Here is a 26,624-nt window from a genome sequence, read left to right as displayed (position 1 = left end):
AAGAGTTGTGAGGTTTTTTTCTGTTTGTTCTTGCATTTAACACTTAGTGTATGACAAGAAGGTGTTTTTCTTTAATTATAATAAAGTGTGTTCACACTGACTGTTAGTTCTTTCCTGCCGACCGCAAGACTGCCACGACCACTTATGAATCAGGCTAAGGTATGGGAATAACATTACTACAACATTACCATAGTTTTACATGATTTTACTTGGGAAAGAAGCTACATAATTTACACTTTCATACAATTACCAGATTATACTCCACCTAAAATGTTGGCTAATGTAGTTCTTAATGAATCAGATAATACTACAAATCTATTACCAACTGTAGAGCCTACATGCATGAGAAGAAATACCTCTCATTAGGATGCATCAAATTTGATAAGGAATAATTGCTGCCTGAAATCATCTTAGTAAGTTTGTGACTAACAGAAGTAATTGGCAGTAGCAGTCCTTTTACCACTTCTATTTCCCCCTGAATCAATGATAAAGGCAGACCCCAACAAGTCTGCAAAATCCATTGTAGATTAAATAACATGAAACTCTCAAGCATCTGAACCACATAGACTGAGACAAAACTTTATAAACTGTGTTTGTTCTTCACTGTTATATCCAACATATGCCAAGTAAAAGAAGTAAATAAAAAGACAGTGTAGTTGCTGGTTTACAATAACTTCGTCACCCCTCTGTTTCCAGTTTCAGATTTGGCTAGGAATATATTTTTTGCAACTCTCTCTCTTGATTGCATGTAAGTAGTAATCCATCATACATCCCAAGAAATGAAACTAGCCACAATCTCCTGCATAAAATAAGACTCTCTCTGAAACATTTACTTTTCTAGTATCATTTTTACACAAGGAAAACTCATACAATTGCCAAAAGTGTTTGTAGTTTTAGAGAAAATGTCATTTTCAGTGCTGATATAAAAAACAAACCCGACAAATTTCGCATAAAACTGTTTATCCTATGTGATTCAACAACAGGATATGTTTTGCGCACTGAATTTTACACACATAAATGGCAAGGGTTTCATGGGTAACAAAAATTTAGTTTTCAATATTTAAGGGGACTTGTATGTAAATCATTGTCAAAACAATCAATTTTTACACTTTTGTCTTAAAAATTCTCTGTTGTTTTCTGAACTAGAAAAAGTTTACTTTCAGGAAAATGGAGCGCAGAAAGTACCAAAATTAAAGGAATTTAAAAGTGGCAGCACGCATCACGACATTCCCATGGCACACAGTCAGCTCTTTTAAAAATAAAGTTTTGCTCCCATTGTTTCTTTTTTATGGCTTTTTAGTCCCTTAAGTTGGCTAACCTGTGAAAGGTTTACAGTTAGTTTTTGTTTCTACAGAGAGTTTAGTCAGTTTTCTGTTTTTTTGGTGCAAATATTTTGTTTACAGTGAAGTAATTGTGTGCATGGGTTTCTTATTCCACTTGAAAGCAATGGAAAGAATTAAGAAGTTCGGTGTTAAACTATGAAAATTTTATGGAAATCGGTTCACCAAACAGATTAGCTCTGCTAATACTGAAATACAATGTGATACAACACTTAAATCATTTTCAACTACTCCCAGCTTCAACTACTCCAAGTGCTTCAAAGTTAAAACTGAAATATTTGGACAACGTGCTTGGCAATATTAATGCTGATAATATAGAGACGCCAACTATTGATTCACGTTGTGTTGTTGTTGAACTCTCTGCTTTATCTGAACTAATAAATAAAGCTTTGTAGTGTAAGGAATGTGGCAATAGTGACGTGAAGGTAGTTGAGGAGATACGTGCTAGAAGAGGTTGCGCATCAAAATTAAGAATTGTTTGTAATTTTTGTGATTTAAGCAAATGCGGCTATACTTGTGGCATAACTAAACAGAGAGTGTATAACACAAATATTAAACTTGATTATGCTATGAGGTGTAGAGGCAAAGAATACAGAAGTGCAGAAATTTTCTGTGCCCTTATGGACTTACCTCCCCCTACAAAGTTCGACAGGTACAATAAAATTATTCTACAGACTTTGGAAGAAGTAGCAAATGATACATGTATGTCTGCACCTCTGGATGCATCCTGGGAGCGAAGAGGCCATAGTTCCCTAAAAGGTGTAGTGACAGGTACCTCCTTGGACAATGGTAAAGTGATGTGGAATATATTACCAAGTACTGTCGTGGCTGTACTAATGGAACTGGAAATCATAAATGTTTGATTAATTTTAGTGGTTATAGTGGATGGATGGAATCTGAAGATGTTGTGAAGATATTTCTCACGTCAGTGGAGAAATATTGTGTGATGTATACATCTTGACTAGGAGATGGAGACTCTTAAAGGATACCAAGGAGTTTGTGAATCCAAACCTTATGCTGACATAAAAATTGAAAAAATGGAATGTGTTGGCATGTCCATAATAGGTTAGGTACAAGACTGAGGAACCTGAAGAGCAATTTGAAGGGAAAGAAATTAATTGATGGTAAGTGCATTAGTGGACGTAGTCGGCTTACAGGCAAAGAAATAGACAGGTTGCAGCATTATTATGGACAAGCCACATGACAAAATAAAATGACCTTGAGGGAATGAAAAAGATAGTATGGGTTACCTTCTTTCATAAATTCTTCACAGATGACAACCCATGTCATGCACTCTGCCCCACCTGGCAGCGATTCATGGTGTGGCTACCAGAGGGCTGTTACTCAAGATGAGACCTACAGCCATAAACATTCTTTGCCATTTGCTGTAATGGAAGTTATAAAACCTATATATGGGGATCTTAGTGACACAAGATTATCAGAGAAATGTTTACACGGTAGGACTCAAAATCCAAATGAAAGTTTCAACAACTGTATATGGAAACGGACACCAAAAACTGTTCTAGTAGGACTAAATACTTTGAAAATAGGTGTGCTAGTTGCTGTTCTATATTTCAATGACAGTGCAGTATCAAAGCTTAATGTTGTGGAACTGATGGGAGTGCCTTGTGGACTAATTGTGCAATGTCAAGGCACAATGTTGTGGAACTGCTGGGAGCACCTGATGGACTAAATATGCATAGAGCTCTTAATAGCCACTGACCAAAGGAGGCTCTTCGACGCAGAAAAATCAGTGTTGGCAGCCACCAAACAAGCAAGAATAAGAAGAAAAAGTGTGAAAAAGAGAAGGGAGGAAGAGCAACACAGGAAACAAGATGAATATGGACCTGGGATGCATTAGTGCCATGCAAGTTTAATAGAAAAAGCAACTTTTAACTTTAACTTGAATTTCCTGGAAGTTAAATTATTTCATGTTATGATACACTTTGGCTAAAAACTATCAAAGATAGAGAGCTGAAATTTTGTATACTGTCTTAAAACATTTTTAACTAAAAAGTAGACTGCCCTTATGACTTAACTTTGAAAATAAAATGCTTTTTTGAAGAAAAACCCTGAATTCATTTCCAAAATTTTTGATAATCATACTTAAAATTTTTTGTACCACAATTTATGACAGCACCACCTTTTCAATAGTCTACTTTAAAGGTAATAGTGTAAAGAACTTACAGGAAAAAATAAACCTTCTATTTTGTTTGCATTTTGAATAATGTGTACGTATTACATACATAAATAATTAGCAAGGTTTATTTCACTTGCAACAAAAAAATACAATTAAAAAAAAGTGAGAGAGCTTAAGCTGTGGTTCATACATAAAAATGATGTGAAAAGATGTTTTGAAAGATGGTAAGCATTATATAGGCTTACAAATCTTATTCTTTGAGTTACATGGTTTAGAAAACTGACAATTTTTTCAAGGTTTCCCCTGGTATTCATGGGCCAGTCCCCTTAATATAATTACTGACCAAATTTAAAATGCTGTCACAATCTGCTCACTATGAGGTATAGTCCTGCCTTAAAGGTTTAACACATTAACACAAGTATTAAAATTAAAAGCTGCGTATATATCTTGAGGCAGCGTAACTTGTGGCATGCAAATTACACTGATTATATTCATTCAGTATTTGAGAATTTGTTGACTTAGCAACTTCCAAAAATCTTTATACGTAATTTCAGACATAGTCAAAACTTTTTTTTTATTTGATATGAACATAAAATAAAGAAAAGAAAAAGGTTTATCGCTTGCTACATTTTTCTCTGTTCACACAGTCAAATTTCAGCATCGGGCATGACATTTTAATTTATTATATTTTTACTACTAATCCTATTCACAACAACTGATTTTGTCGACAGTATCCACATAAACTACTCAATTCACCTGCAAAATTATATCACTGTACAGCGATTTGTATAAAAAATATGAGGTCATAAACACTGAGATACTTGAAAAACTACGTCATCAGCCATACACATTTTATATGCTTAATGTCAAATTTTTAACACGTTAAAACCATACTTCAAGTATTCATAAGTTTGAAGCTGTTTTACACATTAGATTTTGAGTCTGAAGAAGCAAGGGGGTACATTACCTTTTGAAGAGAAGGCAAACAAAACGGAAGAAGAAATTGTTTTTCTGCCTTTTTATAATGACATCTGTGAATGCTTTCATCATGTATCAAATAACAAGGAATAATCAGGACACAGGTTGCCATACAAAAATTTTCTTTATAGCTATGGGAGGAGTTTCCAAGCAAAGTAAGAACACAACAACAGGTAGTAACTTCCAAAATGTGTCTTGCAAAAAGGCTGTATGCTGGCAGAATTTCTTTCATGGATACGAAGACACGCCCACAAATGTGCAAAGCTCATAAAGGGTGGTGCAGGGAAATGGGAAATTACTCTTGTCACCACAATACAGGCAGTTGTTCAGAAATAATGAGAAACAGTCGTGAACACAATTCAATTAGTAATCTTGCAGCACTGAGGTGGTACGGAATATGCTGTCGCTGTTAGAGCCTTTCACAAGCAGGGCAATAGTGCGACTGCTGCACAAAAGGTATTTTGAGAGCATTACCAGCTAGCTCATGGTTTCATCCCACCTGCTCATGTGAATACAATGTGGTGGCATAATTTTGAAGAAACAGGTTCAGCCTTGAAAACATAGCCTTCAGGCAGTGTTCAAATGGTATATACTCAGAGAACATTGCAGCCTTTCAAGTTTCCATCATGAGGAGCCCTCGATGCCCCATTTGACAAGATGCATCAGCACTAGAGATTGGGCAACAAAGCATACAAAGAATATTGCACGACTTAACATACCATCCTTATACATTACAGATTGTGCAACAACTAAATCCCTGATAACCTGTGTCACATAGGAAGTTTAGCGAAAAGGTGTAGGTTGAAATATGAGGATGTCAATTTCATTAACAACATATGGACATCAGCTAAAGCCTACTTCCATCTTAAAAGAAGTGTTAACAAACAAAACTTCCATTACTGAGCACAGGGAAATCCTTACAGGTTTCACAGGCGTCCATTACACAGTTCCAAGTTACAGCATGGTGTACCATGTAATATGGTGGTGTCACTGGCCCTTGATTTTGTAATCATGAGGGTGGTATTGCAACAGTAACATCTGCTTGGTGTGTTCATGTGAAGAAAAAACCATTGCTAGTCCCAAAACAAGCTAGACTGGGTATTCTGGAGTATCCATAGGATGCTATTACAATATGAAAACCAAAACGGAGTAAATCTTTCTGATATGTTCTTTAAGAAGTAAAGAGACAGTTTGTGACACTCTGTAGTGAAAACGTTAGTAGTATACTGTTTACATCCACTTTCATCAAATCTGTGTTTAGTCTTGAAAATTATGTTACTTCAAAATCTCCCCTTTCCCTGTGTCATCTGCACACGAAGCGGCCAATGTTGAGGTGTCCCGATTGTGATATTGTACCATGAAAGTCTAAATTATTGTTACATTTATGAACAAGCATTTACACAAATTATTTTCAACTGAAATTTTATTTTAATTTAAATACAAGAGTTGGACAAACACATGGAAACACCAAGACACATGCGTGCTTTAACATAAATGCAGTGGCTAGCCAAGCTTGCAGGTTGCACTGTTGTATTTGACCATGAAGAGTACCTGTACATTGTAAGTGTCATTCATGGCCAGAACAATGTTCTGTGTAGTTGCGAGTGGATTACATTGGGGCTAAGTGAATTTGAATGTGGGCGTGTTGTTGGTGCTTCTGCAACCAATGGAGCTGACATGTTTTGTGTTTCAAGGGTCACCATAGCGAAAATTTATACTGCACACACGGGAAGTGGAAAAAAGTCATCTGCTAAGTTACAATGCGGATGAAAGAGTGTATTGAGTGATTGTAACAAATAGTCACTGCTGCACACACGGGAAGTGGAAAAAAGTCATCTGCTAAGTTACAATGCGGATGAAAGAGTGTATTGAGTGATTGTAACAAATAGTCACTGGAGAGAAATGTGACAAAAAATAAGAGGACAACAGCTGCAAAGTACTGCAATCGCAAAAACCTGTTGGCGCAAAAATGTGAAGGGGGTTCCATAAGCAGGGAATTTCAGGACAAAACTGGAATGCCAAAACCACTCATCAGTGATGCAAATGCCCATAGCACAAAAAAGTGATGCTGAAGCCATAAAATGTAGACTGTGGGGCAATGGAAGAAAGTCATTTGGTCGTATGAGTCTTTTTTGACACTGTTTCCAACTTATGGTGAAATTTAACCCCAAAAGTGAAAGATGGCGGGGGTTCAGCGATGATATGGGCAGCCATAGTGTGTTGTTCCATGGGCCCCCTGATTACTGTGCACGGTTGCATTACTGCCAAGGGTTATGTGGACATTTTGGTGAATCAGGCCCACCCCTTGTTATAATGTTTGTTCCCCAGTGAGAATGATGCTATGTTCCAATAGGATTGGGCCTCTGTTCACACAGCTTGCATTGTCCAGGACTGGCTTTGTGAGCATGAAAATGAACTGTCACAACTCCCCTGGTCACAACACTTGATCAGATCTCAATATAATTGAGGCATTGTAATCTACTTTGGAGAAAAGGATGTATGATCACTATCCACCTCCATCACTGGTAACTGAACTTGCAGGAATAATGCCCTTAAAAACCATACGGGTCTGTACTTATCCATTCTAACTGGAAGTTGTTTTGAAAGCCAATGGGTTTCCTACACCATAATAGGCATCTTAATGTACTGATTTTTTTGTTTTTCCATGTTTTTGTGCAAGTCCTGCACAGTTCCTGTGCTAAACTGAAAGCAAGTGTATTTTACTTTATTGTTAGTTTAAAGAAGAATTTTTTTATTTCAAAAATGTGTTTTCTCTTTGCAAATAATACTTAAAGGATGGTAAAAATATCTGGAATTCTGTCACATACAGGCTACAAAGGGTACAGAAACTGAAGTATTAACTACATGTAAATATTTACTTTGGTCATTAGCAATTTCTCAGACATTATCAGCTCTCTTGAGGACAAGTGGATGCTCTTTATTTGTCTGAATATATTTCATGAATTGCTATAACACTGTAGTACAGAAACAAGGCATTGAGAAACATAAGAATCAAATTGGTGTCCAGTCAATATCTACATGTTGGAATTTATTAGGGAAAGCTCTGAAAACAAAATGCAGTGAGGGCAAGAATTTTTACAAGCCCTACTCAAAAAAATGTTCTGGAATACAATAATAACCAAACTACAACTATTAGTTGCTGCTGCACTACAGTCAAATCATGCTTTCAAAATACATTTATCAAATCAAATATCTGAAAGGCCTTAAGCAGCCTTGGCAGGATTCCACATACTTTAAAACTGGATAGCTTTGCTGTTGTGAAACAAAGCAAGTAGAGAGAAATTGATAAGCCAAATTAATAATGAACCAAATGTTATTTCACAGTTAGAATACTCAACTGTTGATGAGTAAAGTATAAGTACAATGTGGCAATCTTTCGCCTGCAGTGACATATGTCAACCTAAAATCAAAATTAGTGTACATACATTTTCAATAGATTATTCGTAATATTTATAAAACTTTCTTACATTATAATAATACTGGATATGTCATTTCATTGATACCATACAATATAAATTCACCACATTACGACATGGAAACAGCCAAGTCGTGAAAATTAGGAACTGATCAGAAAAAAAATTATGGGATTAACTTTGTACATAACCTAGAATTTTCACTTTGTACTTAGTCATTACTTTATAAATAGCAGTTGGTGAATTGCAGTATATAACTCAAAGGAAATATAGTTCCCTCAAATGAACAAATGATATAATCTGACAGTATTTCCTTTATTTTTTATTTTATGTTTTTTTCTCATTTAGTTAATCTACTGTTTAATGCACTGATTTGTTTGGTTCTTGCACGACTGGAGAAAAATAGAAAAAGGGTGAAAGAAAAAGAAATACTCTAACTGTAGGTGTTCTGAATTGTGCTCATTAAAAATGTTATTGAACCCTGTATTCTTACATGACACAAACACATGAAAACACAGAAACTTTAAACAGAGAATTAGAAATTATACAGTCTATCCAATGTAATCTTACAAATGGGGCATGGAGGAGTAGTATTAATACTGGAGTAGATAGCTCATGCAGGCAGAATGCTTTATAAAATCTATACAGTAACAATACATTGTTAAAAAAGAGAAAAATACTGAAACTGAAGGATGTCACAAAACATGATACCTTCAAATGACCAGAATGCATTTACAAATAGTGATTATATGGGCATTTTCAACATAAAAATGATGTTACGATATTATTGCTACCTGGTTCTTACAAAACTGGTGCAGTTTAAAAGAACTCATGCTATATCATGGTGCACGTAAAGAAAATAAATTTATAATCTTCTCTAAACATGTGAAAACCGGCAAGACTTAAATCCATTTGATATTCTTCTATATGTCTTAGCAACCACAGATAATGAGAGATTGAAAATTATTAATAATAGCAGCAGTATGTAAGATATGATGTGATAAAAACGATATGGTAGCCAAAGCACGGTGTAAAGAACAGTATTATCTGTGAGATCTGCAAATGGAAAAAAGAATCTAATATAGAAATTATAGTAAATACATTTTAAAAAGTTATATTAATATGCACTACAATTACAGCTAATATAAGTTACGAAACAAATTTTTCTGTCACTGTGTAGGTAATACAGCTGAATATCAGCACCCATGAAATACAAAAACATGAAGCTCATATATCAATTTAACTCTGACAGATTACACAAGAAATTACTAATACCACTAAACTATTCATGATTTACTGAATATGAAATAAAAAAGGCACATGTATCTCATGCATATCAGAGAGAAGGGAAACTTATAATCTCTGCTCCCTTATTATAAACATTCTGTATGGTAAAATGAAAATTTCCACAAGCTAGTTTAATGTGGCTGGCATGCAAATAGGCAGGTGGAGGGTTCATTCCACCTTTGTACAGTGTTGAAAGTCTGTAACAATTTCAACTTCACTTCTAATAATGTGTAATGATGTACTTATAAACTGCTTATTTTGTTATTACAATATAAAAAAGAAATTTTATTTGATTACAAATGTTATGAGAACATTACTTTTTTACTTCAGCTAGGCCAAAACACCACAACGTCTCATAAAATGAAGCTAAAAAAATTAAGAGGCATTCTGAAGGTTTTTATTTTACCTTCAGTACTTATCAAGACATACAAAACGTAACAGAACATGATGTAAAAAAATAGAATACAAAGAGTTTTCTTGACAGTTTTTGAATATGTTGGTTAAATTGTCATCACTAACTCACTTATCTTCGTGTTAAAGGCGGAGACTCTTGACACTAAGCAGTAAGCACTCTGTCAGGCTTTGTAAAGTACACAAAGATTTTCCAATAAAAACAAGCACTCAATCGAGAAAAAATGAAAAAAAAAGCACAGAGGCAAATATCAAAAGTATAAGGCAAAGGACAACACAGTAATGCAAATGCAAATATTAACAAATTCAATACAGGTCTTTACCAAAGACTGCCATTGTTAATAAATGCAGCACTGGAAATCTCATTTTAAATGGCAATTACTGGTGAGTAAACTAATTTCTACCATTTGTAACACATTTATCATGTACTGACAGGGGGAAAATTAATATAAAATTGCAATGCCAAGAAGGAACTGTGTGACATAGACAAAAGTAGGTAGGCACATTTCTACATCGAAAGATGATGTCTATTCAAATTCTGCTTGTGTCTGTATATGTGTGGATGGATATGTGTGTGTGTGCGAGTGTATACCCGTCCTTTTTTCCCCCTAAGGTAAGTCTTTCCGCTCCCGGGATTGGAATGACTCCTTACCCTCTCCCTTAAAACCCACATCCTTTCGTCTTTCCCTCTCCTTCCCTCTTTCCTGATGAGGCAACAGTTTGTTGCGAAAGCTTGAATTTTGTGTGTATGTTTGTGTTTGTTTGTGAGTCTGTCGACCTGCCAGCACTTTCATTTGGTAAGTCACATCATCTTTGTTTTTAGACAAATTTAGCGTCAGTCGTATAAGAGTGGCATTAGTAATGTCACTATGATGATGCAAATCAGGTTTGCTTTAAATACATGCTGTAACAGTCATGGGCATCAGTTATCTTTGAGACTGGATGTGGTGAGTTGATATTAGTTAAGAATGACTTTAAGGTGACAATGACACCGTTGTCAACATCTGATTGAGTTTGAACGAGGTTGAGTAATAGGGCTAAGAGAAGCTGGATGTTCCTTCCGCAATACTGCAGAAAGACTTGGCAGGAATGTAGCCACTATACATGGCTGCTGGCAGCAGTGGTTAGGGGAATGTGTCCAGACAGCCACATGGCACTACCGAGTGGGAAGACCATCATGTTCAGTATATGGCTCTGGGGATTTGTGCTGCATACACAGCAACAACTTGAGCAGCAGTTTGCACTGCAGTGACACAATGAACTGTTACAAATGAGTTACTTCAAGGACAACTCCAAGCCAGGTGCCCTGTAGTATGCATTCCACTGACCGCACACATAACTGCCATTTGTGACTTAAGTGGTGTCATGTGAGAGCTCATTGGAGTGTAGGATGTAGGTCTGTTGTGTTCGCTGCTGAAAGCTGTTTCTGCCTTAGTGTTGGCCATGTGTTGGTTAGGAGGAGGTCAGTTGAGGGCCTGCAACCAACCTGTCTGTGTGCTAAACACAATGGACCTACTCCTGGAAATATATCTCACACACCCTGACTGCCAATTTGTATGTTAATCTGTGAACAGAATTCCAGAGGATGTTTCCCAGTATGATAACGCCTGCCCACATGCTGCTGTTGTAACCCAATATGCTCTGTACAGTGTCTGCATGTTGCCTTGGCCCGCTTGATCACCAGATCTGTGTCCAATCGAGCAAATATGGGACTTCATCAGACGACAACTCCAGTGACATCCACAATCAGCATTACTCGCCCCTGTATTGACTGATCAAGTGCAAAAGGCATGGAACTCCATGCTACAAACTGACACCTGCAACCTGTACAACACGATGCACACACGTTTGCACGCTTGCATTTAACATTCTGGTGGTTACACCGGTTATGAAAGTACCAGCATTTCATATTTACCATGTATTATCTTGCACTTGCTTGAACCTGAGATCTTGGAAAGTTAATTACTTAAATGTGTTACCTAGAAAAATGTATTCCCAAAATTTCATTACTCTACACTAATTATTTTCTGGTGTTGCAATTATTATTTTTCTTCTATCAGTGTACATCTAGGGAAAAAATCCATTCACAATGCATCCACACTAACTAAAATAAATATAGACAAAAATTTAAATCCAATAAGGTCTTTACATAGCTTTCATTTGCCTAAACTAGAGTATTTTCTAGTTCCATGTCTTCAAGTTCAATGTCACTTGTTTCCATCAGTTGTATTATCATATGTTCCACTATACTTTCTCTCTAGGCCCTGGCTCAAAAAATCAGTTTCTTGCAATGCTTCCAACCATTTTATGCATCTCACCCTGTCATGTTGAGTAAGTTTGTTAGCTACTTCACATCGGCAAGTTTGAAAGTAGTGTTTCTTTCCACCACTTCTAATTTCCCCAGGACCCAGATCAGCTCAGTAGAATAATACTGGCAGTGACATTGTGACAGGCACACATATTTACTTTGTGTCTTATTTCATTTGCCTACTGATCTAACTCATATGCCTTTTGCCTTCATTTCACTGAGTGAAAATGAATCATTCTTTCCATCAAATTACTCCGGTATGTCTGCTTTGCACCAACTTGAACATGACAGCTTTTCTATTTGAATGGAATGATAGCTACCAACAATAACTGAGCCTTCTTCCAGTGTAGACAACGTCCAAATAAAGCAATTTTTAAAAGCTTCTCCATTCATTTCTGAATGATTATCCAATTGGCCGGAACATTTACCACCACGAAAAACAAGTGTGTCCTATGGTAAGAAGCTTGTGTTCAATGCACCAGCATGGATGATGACTAATCAACCAACTCTACCAGTAGGCACTTACAGCCCACCATTCTCTTTGAAGTCATGCCATGTATATTTATTGGCACGGTTTTGTGAAACTTAACTTACATTTAAGTATGCTACTATATTACAGATCTTCAGCATGCAGTAAACGAATTGTACAAGAAAACTTCACTCTTGACACTGCAATGTCTCTGCATTCCATTGAAAACTTTTGTCCCCCATTACACTTTCTCAATTGAAAACCAAGTCAGCAAAGAATGTGGAAAATGAAGATCTCTGAACCAAAATAATTAACTGTTTCATGAAGATAGTCCTGTTTCTATTAGCAACCAGATACTCTCCTCTGCCACCAAGCTCCTCTGCCACCAAGCACAGTGCTATGCACTAGCTCTTTGTTAAAATTTAAATTCCACGGATCTCTGTTCTCATTTATTTCCCTTTCTTGGAGAATAAAAAAAAAGGGACCACATCTGAATATTCTGCCAATGTTACTGCACAGTTAACATGACATACAGTTGACTTGGGAAAACCACAAGTTTTTGAGGTCAAATACAGTTTGTGCTGACTTCCTTCACTGTTAAGGTGTATATGTGGCAATTAAATTATGAAATGTATCAGTCACGGCACTTTGCACCTGAAGATTGCACCAACCAGGTGTGACCTTCACCACGTATTCTTGTGTCAGTCACTCTAAAACATTCTGTATTATTACAGTGAATTTTTCTAGTTTCTTACTACAAAATATGCATATATTTAGTTCCAATGGTGGCTTGTACACATACACGTGATAAAGAACCATAAAGATAGATGACAGTAAAACAGAACTCTTATTTCACAGGTAAGTCTGTTAAATAAACATGACTTTTCACAGCATATCTGATCCTTTGCTGAGGCAAATACATGTTACAGTGAGATGTTTCTTCTTTGTTACTTCATGGACTAGGCACTGAGCCTCTTCTATTTTCACAAACTGCTTACCCACTTCTTCTAAGTTTTTCCTACATATTTTCTACATGGTACTTTATAAACAAGTTTTGTGATATTTACTTCTTCCACAGTAAAATAGTGGTACTTCCGGCTGCTGCCCTTCTGCTTCACTTCTAATGTGGTCTGCTCTTGAATAATACCTTACACTCCTCAGAAATTTCATTTCTGTACTTTTGCTTTGCACTTTACATTCTTTCTGCAAGTAGCCAACAATCATTTCCATGGGATTTTTCAACATATTAATAACGACACCACATATACAGGGTGGGCAAACTAAAACTTGACCATAAAATATTTGTAAAAAGATTGGCCTGGAACTGACCCTTGTTAATGAATGTCACAAAAGATGCTCAAAATGGCCACTGTTTGACATCAAAACAGTGCTGTGCTCAATTTATCAAACTGTGAGACACGCATTATAGCTCTGTCTGAGAGACATTGGCAACAGCATTTTCAGTGTTCTGCTGTAGCTCATCCAGTGTGAGGATTATTTGACTGCACTGCCTCTGCTGAGTTTCCTCTTCTCACACGACACCTTGTCCACCTGTGATAAAGTTGTTAGAATGGTGAATATTGTCATTCTGTTGAGCTGAAAAACATCCATACAAACGTTCATCTTCTCTGAGTTGATCCATGTAAGGATTAAACAATTTCTGGACATACTGATGATTATCTCATTATTTTCACTTGCACAGATACATGGTGCTAACATCTTCTCAGATTATGGTCTGAGCTTTCCTTCACCTGAGCAATGTTTTCTGCCGTTCGAACTCTTTTTAGATAGTTACGGATTTTATTCACTACAGAGAGCATTTCACACAATTTTGCTACTAAGTTTTGCACTGCAGACTTTGCTGGAAGTTTTATCAAAACATTCCAGTCTTAAACTCCTGTGCAAACACTCCTCAACATGTTTTCCACAAATTGTGCTTGTTTCCAGCATTTACGATGATGGGTAGTTCTGCTCTTCATTAACCGGGATCAACACATACGCACTGATAAGCCAAAACATTATGACTATGACCGACCACAATGCTGGATGCCAAATGCTGCTGAAAGATCATAATGCTCTTACACACACAAATGTTTCAGAGCACACCGTTCATTGTACATTGTTGAACGTGTAACTCCGCAGCAGACCATTCCTACGTGTTCACTTGTTGACACAACAACATCATCAATTACGATTGCAGTGGGATTCGACCGTTGATGAACAGAAACATGACGGCTATTCAAGTAAATCACATTTTTGCAACACTAGGTCAGTCGTTGTCTCCACAAATGCCATCGACGAGGTGAACAGCAGTTCGAAATATGCAGTGCGCCATGAACAGAGGCTAGTGGGAGCAGTATTATGCTATGTGAAACATTTCCCTGCACTTGCATGGAACCTGTGAAGACATGCTGACAGCTGCAAACCACCTGCACCCTCTCATGTTTGATGTCTTCACTGACAGCAATGTCATCCTTCAGCACTATAACTGTGCATGTGTCTAAACCAGAACCATGTTACAGTGGTTTCAGGAGTACTATAGTGAACTCACATTGATGTTTCTGCTAACAAATTCACCTGATGTACATCCTATGGAATCCACCACGTATGCATATCAGTGGCCCATTATTTATGTGAATTACATGACCTGTGCATGGACATCTAATGCAACATACCTCCACAAACATACCAATGAACTGTCAGATATGCAGAATCAGTGATGTATTTCATTCCAAAAACAGACAAACAAGCTGTTAAGTGGGTGGTCATAATGTTTTGACTCATCAGTGCAAATATTTTCCAAGTCAGTTTTACTTTGTCCATGGCATACTTCAAAATCTACCAAGTTTTGTATCAGCACCTTTAATACTGTCTAGGGCAGTTTGACAGTGCAGATAATTGAAGAATAAGGCTTGTTCCAAAATTACATTGTAGATGGTGAGTTTGGCATACACCAGATCTTTATCTCAGAAAGCCATTACTTTAGTTTTAATGTAGCCTTAGCGATCTCTCTATCATATTCTTTATATATACTTGGTTCAAGTTGTGAAATGCATGTTGTAAGTCAACTTTTTCTTGTTGAAATATTAAGGCACTGTCTGCATAAAGGGAGATACTTACAACAGTGTCTTTGTATATCTACTTTATTTATTTATTTATTTATTTGGATGTGAAGTTCTGTAGGACCAAACTGAGGAGCAAATCTCCAAGGTCATTGAATGTGCCAGTACAAATACAACATAAAAGTAATAACAGCTAAAAATAAATTGTTTATGCACCCAAAAAAAGCCAAACCATAAGATTAAGTAAACGCAATCAACAATATCACACAAGAATCAGCTCAATTTTTCAAGGAACTCCTCAGCAGAACAGAAGGAGTGACCCATGAGTAAACTCTTCAGTTTCAATTCGAAAGCACGTGGATTACTGAAAAGATTTTTGAATTCTTGTGATAGCTTACTGAAAATTAATGCAGCAGTATACTGCACACATTTCCGCACAACAGTTAAGGGCATCCGATCCAAATGCAGGTTGGATTTCTGCCCAGTATTAACTGAGTGAAAGCTGCTTATTGTTGGGAATAAGCTGATATTGTTAACAAGAAACAACAACTTTATACAGGGTGGTCCATTGATAGTGACCAGGCCAAATATCTCACGAACTAAGCATCAAACAAAAAAAACTACAAAGCACGAAAGTCGTCTAGCTTGAAGGGGGAAACCAGATGGCGCTATGGTTGGCCCGCTAGATGGCTCTGCCATAGGTCAAACGAATATCAACTGCGTTTTTTAAATAGGCTATTTTTTATTAGATATTCGAGTAGTACGTAAAGAAATACGAATGTTTTAGTTGTACCACTTGTTTCACTTTGTGATAGATGACGCTGTAATAGTCACAAACGTATAAGTACGTGGTATCAGGTAACATTCAGCCAGTGCGGACAGTATTTGCTTCGTGATACATTACCCGTGTTAGAATGGACCATTTACCAATTGCAGAAAAGGTCGATATCGTGTTGATGTATGGCTATTGTGATCAAAATGCCCAATGGGCCTGTGCCATGTATGCTGCTCAGTATCCTGGAGGACATCGTCCAAGTGTCCGGACCGTTCGCCGTTCGTTATTTAAGGAAACAGGAAGTGTTCAGACACACGTGAAATGTCAACCACGACCTGCAATAAATGATGATGCCCAAGTAGGTGTTTTAGCTGCTGTCGCGGCTAATCCGCACATCGGTAGCAGACAAATTACGCGAGAATCGGGTATCTTAAAAATGTTGGTGTTGAGTGTTGTGTCGACAAGAGATGCCGACACAGTGTTTTTGAGGTGGGCCGAAATGCACGCTATAAGCGCACAAAGGATGGCGTGAGGTCTGAAACAAGATATGTAATGAATGCTATAAAGAAAAGTACGTAGCTGCGGAAATACTTAACTTTATTCCATCCTTGTGGTACATCGCTCTTGACGAATCAAGTGAGACTCTTTAAGATACATGCAATGTTACAAATGGCGCCTTGCTAGGTCGTAGCCATGGACTTAGCTGAAGGCTATTCTAACTGTCTCTCGGCAAATGAGAGAAAGGCTTCGTCAGTGTAGTCGCTAGCAAAGTCGTCGTACAACTGGGGCGAGTGCTAGTCCATCTCTCGAGACCTGCCGTGTGGTGGCGCTCGGTCTGCGATCCTGACAGTGGCGACACGCGGGTCCGACATGTACTAATGGACCGCGGCCGATTTAAGCTACCACCTAGCAAGTGTGGTGTCTGGCGGTGACACCACATTGAGAATGCTACATCAACATCGATTGCACCCGTATCATATTTCTATGCACCAGGAATTGCATGGCGACAACTTTGAACATCGTGTACAGTTCTGCCACTGGGCATAAGAGAAATTACGGGACAATGACAGATTTTTTGCACGCGTTCTATTTAGTGACGAAGTGTCATTCACCAACAGTGGTAACGTAAACTGGCATAATATGCACTATTGGGCAATGGAAAATCCACGATGGCTGCGACAAGTAAAACATCAGCGACCTTGGTGGGTTAATGTATGGTGCGGCATTATGGGAGGAAGGATAATTGGCACCCATTTCATTGATGGCAATCTAAATGGTGCAATGTATGCTGATTTCCTACATAATGTTCTACCGCTGTTACTACAAGATGTTTCACTGCATGAAAGAATGGCAATGTACTTCCAACATGATGGATGTCCGGCACATAGCTCGCATGCAGTTGAAGCAGTATAGAATAGCTTATTTCATGACAGGTGGATTGGTCATTGAAGCACCATACCATGGCCTGCACGTTCACCGGATCTGACGTCCCCGGATTTCTTTCTGTGGGGAATGTTGAAGAGTATTTGCTGCATGTGCAAACATTACGGAAGGTGAACTACACGCTGTTGAGAGGAATGTCAGTACATGTATTGCCAAATGCATTGAGGTTGATGGACATCATTTTGAGCATTTATTGCATTAACGTGGTATTTACAAGTAATCAAGCTGTAACAGCATGCATTCTGAGAAATGATAAGTTCACAAAGGTACATGAATCACATTGGAACAACAGAAATAAAATGTTCAAACGTACCTACATTCTGTATTTTAATTTAAAAAACATACCTGTTACCAACTGTTCGTCTAAAATTGTGAGCCGTATGTTTGTGACTATTACAGCGTCATCTATCACAAAGCGTAAAAAGTGGTCCAACTAAAACATTCATATTTCTTTACGTACCACACAAATATGTAATAAAAATGGGGGTTCCTATTTTAAAAAAACACAGTTAATATGCGTTTGACTTATGGCAGCACCATCTAGCGGGATAACCATAGCGCCATCTGGTTTTCCCCTTCAAGCTAGACAAGTTTCGTTCTTTGTAGTTTTTTCGTTTGATGCTTATTTCATGAGATATTTGGCCCAGTTATGATCAATGGACCACCCTGTGTGTGTGTGTGTGTGTGTGTGTGTGTGTGTGTGGAGAGGTAGAGAGGGGGGGGGGGGGGGCAATGTCAAAATACCCAGACTAGAACAGGGGTCGACAAAAGAGGTTCGCGAACTTACACCACTTATAGCCCAAATAGCCTGTTTCTGAATCAAAACTATCCTTTTAGAATGGGAAGAGTTACCCCAAAATATAATAGAATATGACACAAGTGAATGAAAATAAGCAAAGTAGACTAATTTTCATGTTGAACGATCACTTACTTCAGATACCATTCAAATAGTAAAAATGGCAGTATTAAGTCTTTGAACAAGATCCTGGATGTGGGCTTTCCGCAACAGTTTACTATCTGAACACCTAGAAATTTGAACTGTTCAGTTTCACTAATCATATGCCCATTCTGTGAAATTATAATGTTGTTTTTTGTTGCATTGTGTATTAGAAACTGTAAAAACAGAGTCTTACTGTGATTTAGCGTTAGTTTATTTTCTACAAGTCATGAACTTATGTCATGAACTGCAGTAGTTGAAACTGAGCCAATGTTGCACATAACATCCTTTCCCACCAAGCCAGTTTCATAGAAAAACAGAAATATTTTAGAGTTATCCATAATACTAGAGGGCATACCATTTATATAAATAAGGAGCAGAAGTGGCCCTAACACTGATCCCTGGGGCACCCTCCATTTGACTGCACCCTACTCAGACCCTTCATCACAGCCATTCTCAACACCTTTAGCTGTCTATTGTTAAAGTACAAGGTGAACCAGTTGTCAGCTACTCGCCATATTCCGTAATGGTCCAACTTCTGGAGCAATATTTTGTGATTAACACAATCAAGTGCCTTAGTTAAATCAAAAAATATGCCCAGCATTTGAAATCTTTTGCTTAACCCACCCAGTACTCACAGGAAAAAATAATATAGCACTTTCAGTTGTTAAATGACATTTAAAGCTGAACTGTACATTTGAAAGCAAATTATGTGATATAAAACGATCAATTATCCTTGCATACACAGCCCTTTTCAAAACCATTAGCAAATACTGATGACATAGAAATAGTCCTAAAATTGTCTATATTATCCCTTTCTCCCTTTTTATAAAGCGGCTTTACTACTGAGTAATCATTCAGGAAACTGACCATTCCTAAAGGGAAAATTACAAATATGGCTTACAGGGCTAACATGTGCAATGCAATACTTTAATAATTTGCTAGGCACTCCATCAAATCTATGAGAGTCCTTAGTCTTCAGTGACTTAATTACAGACTCAATCTCCCCCTTCTCTGCATCACAGAGGAGTATTTCAGCCATTAATCTTGAAAAGGCATCTGCCAAGAGAGTTATATGATTCCCTGTAGAAACTAAATTTTTACTTAATTCACCAGCAATGTTGGGAAAATGATTGTAAAATAGTGTATATACATCTGACAGAAATATTTTTACTACGAACTGACTTTATATCATGACCATGTGCTGCTGACCAGACACTTCGTCCACAACTGACCATATGGTTTTAGTTTTATCCTGTGAATTAGCTATACTATTTGCATCCCACGTACTGTTTGTCATCCTTATAACATTCTTGAGCACATTACAGTACTGTTTGTAATGGGATAATGTAACTTGATTGTGACTACTTCTAACATTTTGATATAATTCCCACTTTGTTCTACATAACATCCTTGTTCCACTAGTCAGCCACCCAGGCTGCCTTTTATTGCTAGTACCACGTTTAGAATACTCTAATGGAAAGCAACTCTCACAGAGTATGAGGAATGTGTTATGGAAAGCATTACATTTGTTATCTATGTTATTAGCACTATAAACATCCCACCACTCTTGTTCCTTGACGAGCTTTAAAAAACTCTCCATTGCTGTTGTATTAACTTTCCAACACAGTTTGTAATTATGTGTGACATTTGTTTGAGTACAAAAGCCTTTTACTAACAGAATGCCCATGAAGAAATGAAGAATGAATAAAAATATTGTCTACAGATGTGCTATTGTTCCCCTGCACCCTAGTTGGAAAAAACACAATCTGCATCAGATTATATGAATTTAGGAGATCTACCAACATACTTTTTCTTGCACAATCATATACAATGTTAATATTCAAGTCACCACATATAATTAATTTCTGGGACTCCTATAAAGTGAATCAAGAACCATCTCTAGCTTGAGCAGAAAAGCTCTGTCAGAGTTAGGGGACCTATAAATAACAACAATTAGAAGTTTAGTTTCACTAAATTCAACTGATCCTGCACAACATTCAAATACATGTTCAGTGCAGTGCCGTGATACGTCTATGGACTCAAATGGAATACTGTTTTTTTATATACATGACCACTCCCCCACTCCACAAGGAACTCCTCAAAAAACAGCCAGCTAATCCGTATCCTGGTAAAGGAAGCCTCTGAATTGTCAAATTATTTAAGTGGTTCTCCGCTATAGCAATAATTTCAGAGTCAGCATCTATAAGCAGTTCACTAACTTTATCTCTAATACCTCTTATATTTTGATGAAATATGCTAGTTCCTTCTCTACTTGGAAACATGATGTCCTCTGAAGGTGATTACTTAGTTAAAGGAACATCCTTTAAGCAGGTATACCTATCAGACTTCAATCTAAAAAAGGTGCAGCTGTAAAACCAACTACTACAGGATTTTTCCCATGAGTGATCCCACCACCACCCACTGCACTGTCACCTATACGCTTTGCCAGCCTCACCTTCCCATACCTATCAAGGTACCACACCTAATGAAACCCTATCTACTTACAAACTCAACTGGTACCATTGCAATGTGACCCATGCCCTCTGCCACCAGTGCCTTCTCCAGCCCCATGTTAACGCGCCTAACAGCCACATTAAGATGTGGCCGATCATGACGCTGAAAACAGTTGCATGAAATGCACGTTAGTGCCCCCAGTTTGAGTAGCTATCTTTACCAGGTCACCACCTACATCACATTCCACGTCCCTATCAAGTCTATTCCCTACCTTGCATATACACAAAGTACAACTGTCTGAATACCTCCTCCTTATAGCTGCCTTCTTGCCAACTGTGACTTTCATTGACTTGCTGGGGTACCACTAATATCCATTTATGTCCAAAGTTTATTTCTATCTAGAAAGGTAAAGGCTTTTACAAAGACTGTAAGAGATATATGTGTTGACAAGTTGAATTCTCATTTGTTCAACTATTTGTTGTAGAATATATACAGTGTCTGTAGTTAACTATCACTTTCTAAATCCATTACATTTAATAAATGAAAAGCACAAGTTTGCTTTTGTTCTACAATATTACTTTTATTGTGTTAACCGGTTTTAGGCTCACAAGGCCATCTTCAGACATTTACTGAGTACTGTCACCAAAGAAGTTACAATGTTTGCAAACAACATTGGAAGAGAAGTAACACGTCTAGACTGAAGCAGAAACAATATATTTTTTGTCAGAGAAAATTTCTGAAATCATTTGGAGCCTATGCTTGGATATAACTACAGTACCTGATAAAAATGTGAAGCATCAAGAAGACATGGTTGGATGTCAATGTAACTGTACATGTACACATAATTGGTGGGCACATAAAAGATTATAGAACTGCAATTCTCTGTGACAGGTAGAAAGGCTACCAGAGGGCATTAGTGTTGTTCATGTTTAATGTTGTTACCAGGCATGGTTGGGTACATACAGGGTGGTAACCACATCAGATGATGAGTGATCATCGTGTAGGACACGAACATGCTATGTACTCATGTAAGACAGCATTATCAGCATCTGACAGAATTTAAAATGAGCCTCGTTGTGTGTCTCCATTTGGCCAGCTGGTCAAACAGTGCAAATCCAGATTCGTGGGCCATTGAGATGACAGTTATCCAATGTTCGCCTACATGGCAACATGAGGACAGGCATACCCATCATCAGGGCTCTGGTCAGCCCCATCCCACCACCATAGAGGAGGATCACCATACTGTGCATCAAGAAAAACTTAACCCTTTCACTTCTGCACCTGCCACACAAGAACAAGTAATAAAATCCCCGCAATTTTCTGTGTTATCCCACATTATTGGTCGGAGACTAACAGCAGCCTTATTAGTCAATTACTGTCCCCTCCATAGGCTGCCTTTAAAACAGCTGTGTTTTGATTGGTGTCATGATGGGGAAGCATGTAGTGCTGATGAATGGTATCGCATTGGGTTCAGCACGAATTGCGGAACTGCACAACCCCAAATGGCCACTGTTGGTGAATATGGCACTGACCTCTGGATAGGTCCCCTTCTTCCAATGTTTTGAAGAAGTACATTCCAATGTTTTGAAGAAGCACAGAGGTACTGCTTCTGGTATCATTGTGTGAGGAGTCACTGGGTATGACTTCAGGTCATGGCTGGTAGTGGCTGAGGGGATTCTGACAGCACTGTTACCTCATATACAACATATTGTGGTGCCCTTTTTCAACACGACAATGCTTGGCCACTCACCGCAAGTACCTCTATGAACTGTCTATGTGATGTAGAGGTGCTCTCATAGCAAGCAATATCCTCATTTCTGTCCACCATAGAATACTTGTGGGACCAGTTCAGGTGTCAACTCGGCCCAGAGACAGCATCCAGGATATCAAGGGCTAGTTACAACAGTTGCAGCCAACTCACCTCAGGGGAGGACGCAACAGCTTTATGACACCCTTTTCAACACAAGCAGTACATGCATCCAAGCCAGATGCTAGTTGATATCATACTTCCAAGTTATTTGTAAATTTGATTCGATTTTATAATCACTGCAATAATGTCACATGCCACCTCAACCTTTGAAATTTGCCAGGCAGTGTAATATAATGACCTGATAAGAATTTATTATCAATGTCTTTGCAATGCACATTTACTGTAGATTAATAATGGATTTGATTAATTATATTTAAAGTTATGAGTAACACACAAGGCATCTCCTACATATCCTCACACCTAGCCACCCTTCTGGCCTTAAGCTCCATTAATAATCTTCCCTTCCTCCATTTTTGTCAATGGTAGTTTTTCCATTTCTTTAATTCATATCAGATGCAACAAATTAAGAATTTTCTCAAACAGGAAGTAAAAATTATGGAAACAGAACAAATATGTAAATTTACAGTACTTACAACATTTACAACGAACAACAGAAAAAATAGGCCTTGAGATATGTAACAAACAGATTAGTTAGGCTACTTTAGGAGAGATGTAGACAAAAGAATTGTATTAGCAGTTGTGGATATGGAACTCCATGGCTGCACACACAAATGTGTATCATTTTAAGAGCTTTACTATGGATTTCCTGTCTGCAATCTGTTAAGAGACTTCCTGACTTCCCAGTTTTTGAGATGGTTTGGGGCTAGTTCTTTTGATAGTTTATCCAATGACGAACTTTTAAAGTTTACATTATCTCCATTTTATACTGAGCTTTGTGCTCATAACCCTCAGTTGCTCAGAGGAAGCTACTTCTTGATTTTAGCCTTAAGGTAACTGGTTGAACATCATACAGCACGTGTTGTTCAGAAATGAATTATTTCATCCTCCTCAGTACGCAGTTACCACTCATTCAATTTTTCAATGACTGAATTTCATTATTATTGCTATAACTTTGTTACTTTTCATCTTCATCTTTCTATTTCTCTCATTTTGGTTTTTCACTATTTCCTTTTCTGCTTTCTTTCTAGTACATTGTTGCACTTCTCATTTCTGTTCATTTTAATCCGTGTTTACTTCTCACTCTGTCCTATCATCTCCAGATTGAAGCTGGCACACTACTTTACAATGTAATACCTTTGACCTCCTACTCTCTCTAATGCCTCTTCCTCCATCTTTCCCTCCTTTTTAAGCTCCCCCAACCTATCACTCTTTTCCAACTGAGGGAGGAACTTCATTTCCAAACTTAGATGCAGCTTTCCCTACTTTTAAGTGTGTCACTTGACAGTACATGGAACTTGATCTCCTGAAAAAAGGTACTGCAGACAATTCTGTCTCCTTATAGTTTTACAACTTTCAAATAATATTTTTCATGCCTGACTGTAGTTTCTTTGTACAAAACTGTAGCCCATGGGAACTTCACTTTCAAAATAAGTGCTAATAAAAAAGTTGGCATTCATTTCTGCAGTTACACTTGACTTGTACACTATTATTGTTTCAGTCTAAAGGTTACTAGAGCTACCTATACTGTGTGCTTCAAACCTATAATACATGCATATTGTCTCCGAAATAGAAATAGTGTGTCTGATCTTCTTTGGGTAAAATAGTTTTAGGCACAGAAGATAAGGATGAACAGAATGGTGAACTCTGCATTGCCTCGAAGGACCAAATTCATGCACTATTTCTAAGTTACATACCATGAAATAGAAAAATTACAGCAGAAGACACTACTTTAGATGCATTGATATACTCATATTCTAATTACACTTTAGTAGTCAATCATTTTTATTTTTATTTATTTTTTGCTATGATCTGGACAGATTTTTCAGAGATTACTACCAGTCAGCAACTTTTGTTGACTTACTTAACAATTTACTTCAAAACCTGTTGCTTTATTAAATAATTTAGTAAGTCAACAAAAATTTGTGAGCGGTGGTGGTCTTTCAAAAATGTTTTCATATTTTTGAAATAGTCACAGTCAATTTTCAGTCTATATGGCTTTCAATTGTTATGATTTATTAAGTTGAAATGCCTTTAAAATGTGAATAAGCACAGATTTAAGAATGACTACAGTAGGGATCAACTTTGTGTTCATATTAAGGCATTCCCACACATATCTAGGACTATTGTGGTACAAAACGAAAAGTGGAAATTGTAATCAAAATTGAAGTCAAAGAAGAATTTTACTAAACATACATGTTGTGGATTATTATTACACTAAATTATGAGGTAGAATGATCCTTTCAACCCCAATCATTTTGATCTACAGAATATGAGAGCAAAATAATTTATAGTAGGTTTCATCTATGCACTAACAAATGTCTAGCCAAGACAACACTGCACACCATCTTCCAGATATATTCCATGCACTATCAGGAATAAGAGTCTATCAAATATTCTTGTTATCATTAAAACAGACATACAAAATAATGGTAGAATAAACAACAGCTGCTGGCAGAAACATGCATTAGCACACTTACCAAACAAGGCAGCACCATAGCCTACATCCTGCACTCCCATTCTGTATGAACATGTAGGCACCATTATTTCTTGTATTATTTCCGTCTGTAGAAAAAATTTCCAAACCGGACCACTACTTGGAAGCAGAGCTTGTATAACAGTGTCATCACCTGGCCTCAATATATGCATAGTTGTATGCAATGATTTGTGATCATGAGCCGAGAAAATTATTTCTGGCTTTAGCTTTTTAACAACCTATACAACAAAAAAAAAGGGATAAGCTATTTGCGAAACAGTCAAGGCATGCATAATTTACACCTGATAGCTCAAAAGTCCATCACAATATGGTTAGTAAAAACATCTGTGTCATACATTACAGCTTCTTGCCCAAAGTGTAGTGGGAGAAACTACCACCACAGTCTACAGATTTTAAACCACAGTTAAAGAGTTGAAACATTTATAAGTACCTAACAAACATATTTATTTTTGATGTCATAAACAGAATTAATATTTGCTGTTTTCTAATTCATATACTAGGGGTATTGGAGGACACACTGCTACTATCATTGTATCGAAACATTTACTACGGCTGCTCTGTAGCTAAGTAGATAGACGCAATCAACAGCTAGCAGGCAAAATAATTAGCCTTTTTTAGGGACTGAAATCCATGAAGTCAAGATCGCACATAAAATCTTCTTCATTTGGATTGATTATTACTTTTGGCTAACAATCTATCCGTCTTCAGATCAAAGATATGAAACCAATTTTTCCTCACATTAGCAAAATACAACAGCTTACAAAACAATGATCTTGCATCCTCCTACCGTCACTTGACAACACCATGTTGTCATATGCCAGAGCATCAGCAGAAGACTGCTGCTTTTTATAGAAAATAAGACCAGTCCTATCACACTTTCCTGAATCACTCCTGATCATACCCTTGTCTCTGATGAACACTTGCCATTGAGGGCAACATATTGGGTCCTGTTACTTAAGATGTTTTCGAGCCACTCACATTCCTAGAAACCTATTCCAAATGCTTGTACCTTCGTTAATAGTCAGCAGTGTGGCAACATTTCAACTGCTTCATGGAAATCTAGGAAAATTAGCTCCGCCTGTTGCCCTTCAGCCATAGTTCACAAGATCTCATATGAGGAAAGGGCAAGCTGAGATTCATACAAGTGATGCTTTCTACA

The 26,624-nt window shown here is 37.4% G+C and overlaps 1 protein-coding gene across 1 annotated transcript in view; it reads right to left on the bottom strand.

The window, feature by feature from the left end:
• Positions 1 to 5,972: 5,972 nt before the first annotated feature.
• The window catches only part of LOC126199695 (uncharacterized), a 130,889-nt gene continuing 110,237 nt past the window's right edge, over positions 5,973 to 26,624 (bottom strand). Inside the window, exons 6-7 of the mRNA XM_049936625.1 lie at positions 25,449 to 25,683; positions 5,973 to 8,948 (exon numbers count right to left, since the gene is read on the bottom strand). Coding sequence (XP_049792582.1) covers positions 8,770 to 8,948; positions 25,449 to 25,683 — 414 coding nt within the window. The 3' untranslated portion in view covers positions 5,973 to 8,769. The remainder of the gene's footprint in view (positions 8,949 to 25,448; positions 25,684 to 26,624) is intronic.

This window comes from Schistocerca nitens, chromosome 1 (genome assembly GCF_023898315.1).
Source record: "Schistocerca nitens isolate TAMUIC-IGC-003100 chromosome 1, iqSchNite1.1, whole genome shotgun sequence".
Taxonomy (NCBI): Eukaryota; Metazoa; Arthropoda; class Insecta; order Orthoptera; family Acrididae; genus Schistocerca; species Schistocerca nitens.
The sequence above is the reverse complement of the archived record's forward strand: the minus strand, read 5'-3'. Positions and strand labels throughout refer to the sequence as shown.